At 32.8% G+C, this 4,348-nt stretch overlaps 1 protein-coding gene across 1 annotated transcript; it reads left to right on the plus strand.

Moving 5' to 3' along the window:
• The first annotated feature begins 876 nt into the window (after window positions 1-876).
• Window positions 877-3,857, plus strand: LOC111285103 (cinnamoyl-CoA reductase-like SNL6). The gene is made up of 6 exons (XM_022874347.2): window positions 877-1,102; window positions 1,224-1,384; window positions 1,481-1,669; window positions 3,084-3,237; window positions 3,346-3,538; window positions 3,628-3,857. The coding sequence occupies exons 1-6, from the start codon at window positions 985-987 to the stop codon at window positions 3,707-3,709; spliced, it is 897 nt and encodes a 298-aa protein (XP_022730082.1). The 5' UTR covers window positions 877-984; the 3' UTR covers window positions 3,710-3,857.
• Window positions 3,858-4,348: the final 491 nt, after the last annotated feature.

A 4,348-nucleotide genomic window follows, 5' to 3' on the forward strand; every position in this document is an offset into this window, starting at 1 on the left:
TTTTGTTTTGGTATTCTTAGTTTTTTTTTTTTTACATAAAGTTTTTTTTCAAGGTTTTTACTTCTTTGTGGGTTTTTGTTTTTTTTAAGTTTTTTTTTCATTTCTGTCTATTTCCCTTGGATCATTATGTGGCTCTATTTATAGAACTAGATGAAGATATAATGTTTCAAAAAATCTAGGATTTTGTTGAAAGTTGGCTTAAAGGTGGTAAGGTCGGTTGTAAGCGGGCTGTTGGCGACTGGTGGTGCAACTGGCTGTTGTAGAGATTATGCACTGAAACTTTTGGCAAGAAAAAATTAGAAAAACAAAAAGAAAAAAAAGAAAAAAAAATAATAATAAAAAAATAAAATGGGTGTTTACAATAATTACTATAATGTAATTATTTATAATTTTTTTGTTCATAGGAGGTCATAACCCTAAAGGAAAGAAAAAGATAGTGACTAGAAACCAAAAGTTCTATATCTTCATAAAATTGCTTTAACCACTAAATCAAAAGAACAATTAAATTATAATTTTAATATATGATAAAGTTCATAAAAAAATTGTAAAATTTATATTTTTAATAATGATTTTTATATAAATTTTTACTATAATTAATTAATTATAAAATTATAATAAAAAATTATAAGTAAATTTTTCTGAAGATTGTACACTTAAATAAAGTATCAAAATTTATCTCGTTGAAAGATCATAACCTGTACTATTTCCTTCCATCTTACTATAATTACTATAGAAAACAAAAAAAATAAGAGGAAAAAGAAAAAGGCCTAAAGAGTACTTGGAAGGAGAGTAGATGGGGACGTTTTGCAAAACAGTTCACCAACTTTTACTCGTTTAAGTAATCAATCTCACCTTCAAATTCTATTTAACTTCTATATAAGGAAGTTGATTACAAGAAGAAAAGAAAGAAAAGACGAGATTAAGGAGGCAAGGCCTGGAAAGATAGAAACTACTTTGAGCAAAAAAAAAAAAAAAAAAAAACAAATGGATCACGGAAAGCCAACAGTTTGTGTTCTTGATGCTTCAACCTATGTTGGCTTTTGGATTCTCAAAGGACTATTGAGTAGAGGTTACACGGTTCATGCAGCTCTTCAGAAAAACGGTAAGTGTTTTTTTTTTTTTTTAGTCTTATTCCTATTGATATCTGTCTTGTTCTTGGGTGCTTCTTTCTTCGAGTTGGTTTCTTTTGTTTTGAAGCTTTTTCTGCTTTGGGGTTGCTGCAGGATCAGAGACAGAGATAGAGAAGAAAATTAAGGAAATGGAAAGAGTGGAGGAGAGATTATCAGTTTTAACAGTGGATATCCTGGATTACCAGACCATTCTTGTTGCTTTGAAGGGTTGCTCTGCTTTGTTCTGTTGTTTAGATTGTCCAGATGGTTATGATGTAAGTCAAAACTGTTAAAAAAATTCCCATAATTTCTTTCATGTATCTATAGTTTGTTACCCTGGTATTGATTAACATTTCCATGGTTTGGGGCAGGATATAATTGTGGATTTGGAAGTAAGGGGAGCAATCAATGTAGTGGAGGCATGTGCACAAACAGATACCATAGAGAAGATTGTGTTCACTTCTTCCTTAACTGCAGCTATTTGGAGAGACAATATTTGTTCAGAGAAAGATGTAGATGAGAGGTGTTGGAGTGATCAACATTGCTGCCGGAAAATGAAGGTTTTCAACTTCACACTAAATACAGTAGTCTTCATTTTTTTTTTTAATTTTCTGGAAGATTGACTCTTTTTCTTTGAATGTTTGTATTGAATTAATCAAAGACTTCATTTTTTTTTTCTAGAAGACTGACTCTTTTTCTTTCAGTGTTTATATTGAATTAATTAACAACTTTGTCTATGGAATGGGGGTGTGTCTTGTTACTCTATAGAAATTGCATGTACACTGACTGTCTAGGTTCCTTTCCCTGGGGAAACGTTGTAAAGACAATTAGATTATTTGATCATAAATTGAAAAAGGAAGAAAAACTATGATAATCTCAAAAGATCGATTAGAAATGTCATCCAGAGCTAAATGTTAGAATTCAAGGTTAATTGTCAAAGCTAATCAAAGATTCTTTTACCGGATCGTCCTCTTTGCTGGTGGCCTATAGATCATCTAGTTGGCTTTTCTCAAATCACCATGAACTTGTTGTAAGATAAATTTCTTGATATTTTTCTTTCTAGATGGTAAAATATATATTTGCTATATGGGAACATATCAAAGATTAGGGAGTGATCAGAATCACATTTTTTTGCAAGAAAATTCAAAGTGAATAACCAAATTAAAGACAAGAAAAGGGCAAACACCTCAATACCACAGAAAGTCATGCATTAGTTGCGCCTGCATAAATATATATTTTTTACATTTTAGTTTGCTGTTTGTTTGATTCAAGAGGATCATATTTTGGTAACTATAGGACGAGTGACCACAACTAGAGTTGGGTTTCATTGAGGGGTAAATTTAGATGGTTTTTCTTTTCTTTTTCTTTTTTTTTTTTTCCTAAAATGACTACGGATATGGTACGGGCTACAGGGTGGTGGTTGGGCAAATGTGATATTGTTAGGTTTGGTACAGCTGCCTTAAGCTGATCCTAGCACTACTAAGTGAAACTTTGGAAATTTTGTTTTTTGTAATTTGTTGATAAAGCTCTTTAAACATCAATAGTGGTGTAGTTTGTTGATAGAATACTAAACTTTTAATTTTAGTGATCAAATTCAAATCTTGATAATCTAAAGCACAAAAAATAATAACAATAATAAAGCTTTTTAAACTACTCTTCTTTTATCTATTTAAAATTCTATTTTCAAGGGCAACAACACAGTATGTCTTCCGTTCTTAATTGCCACAACCAAGAAAAACTGATCATAATGCATGTGCCATGCCACCAAATTAGAGGTTATACCAATTCATTTAGGGTACTTATTTGGCCAAACATTAGTCTTAAATTTGAAAAAGCAAATGCCTGCTAGTTAAAGAATGGTTTGACGGTAAGCCCTTGAATCCATATTTTTCTTAGCTCCTACTGAGTAGACAGTGTATTGCATAAACGTCACATAATTTTGGCTCTTATAATTTGATCTCTTTTGATGTTCAGTTGTGGTACGCGCTTGCTAAAACACTCTCCGAGCAGGCTGCTTGGGCTCTTGCCATGGATCGAATGCTTAACATGGTTTCTGTCAATGCTGGACTAGTTCTTGGTCCTGGCGTTGCACAACAAAATCCTCGTTCAACCATGTCATATCTTAAAGGCATGAATTATATGCATATCAGCTAATTTCTCCATCTGAAACAATACGATAATGTTTAGTCTGAAATTTGTATCTAATGCCATGTATTATATCAATATCAAAATATAGGAGCTGCTCAAATGTTTGAAAATGGAGTTCTAGCTGTTGTTGATGTGAGCTTTTTAGCTGACGTTCATATTCGAGCATTTGAAGATCCTTCGACGATCGGAAGATACTTTTGCTTCAACAAGATAGTGAATACTGAGGAAGAAGCTGTTAAACTTGCACAAAGTCTGAGCCCTTTGTTATCTTTACCACGCAAGTAAGTATATGTAAATATGTTATTGTCAGGTGGTAAATGGTGATTTCTTCAATTATTTGGGCTGAATTTGTCACGCTTCTTAAATGCAGGAATGAATGCCAAGGGAGTGAGGTCTATGCTGAGAGGTTGAGGACCAAGAAATTAGATAAACTGGTTGAGGGCACTGCATAATTGTAATTTCTTAACATTATTACTTGATGTATAGTATATATTGTCAGTCAGACAAAATGTGCTGATTTTTCTCTCATCTTTCTTTCTTCCATAATTCTAACATTCAAAATTTCCCTTAATTGTCCATACAAAAAATGTGGAGTACCAATTGTGTTGGCTCAAATTTTTCTCTCCTTAATTTTATTGGTCTTTGAAGAGAAAATTAAGAATGTGAAGGCGGAGTAAGCAAAGGAGACGTGTGGTTAATTTATTATCAGACCCGTGCTACAGCTAATTGATTTGCTTTAAATCAGATGGTCAATGGGTTTTCAATCTACGTGATCAGGTTAAGTTTGCTAGTATGACAAATTGTAATGTCCAAGTCCAATTATATGGCTTAAGAATCAAAGTCAACCTCCACAAATTCATGAACTTAGAACTAGATTATATATGGATGTTTAAAATACGGCTCCATTGCATCAATATTGCAACAGTTAGCGGTGAACTGAAACGTTAGCATTCTATTAGTCTTAGTTAATAATATATAGCCAGGGGGCAGTGCGTATCAGCGATTGATCAGCGTGGGCTCATTTCTTTTTGGTCACATTATTTGCGTCTGTTAGTGTGTTGAAATGAGTGCGATGCTTGCTGCCATATGCA

The sequence above is a fragment of the Durio zibethinus genome, chromosome 6 (genome assembly GCF_047325235.1).
Source record: "Durio zibethinus cultivar Kanyao isolate XHJ-2024 chromosome 6, ASM4732523v1, whole genome shotgun sequence".
Lineage (NCBI taxonomy): Eukaryota > Viridiplantae > Streptophyta > Magnoliopsida > Malvales > Malvaceae > Durio > Durio zibethinus.

Bases quoted from the DNA above. Each gene is read 5' to 3' on its own strand.
- LOC111285103 (XM_022874347.2), top strand. From the start codon at position 985: ATGGATCACGGAAAGCCAACAGTTTGTGTTCTTGATGCTTCAACCTAT. The intron at 1,385-1,480 runs GTAAGTCAAAAC...GGTTTGGGGCAG, and splicing joins ATTGTCCAGATGGTTATGAT to GATATAATTGTGGATTTGGA. The intron at 3,539-3,627 runs GTAAGTATATGT...TCTTAAATGCAG, and splicing joins TTGTTATCTTTACCACGCAA to GAATGAATGCCAAGGGAGTG.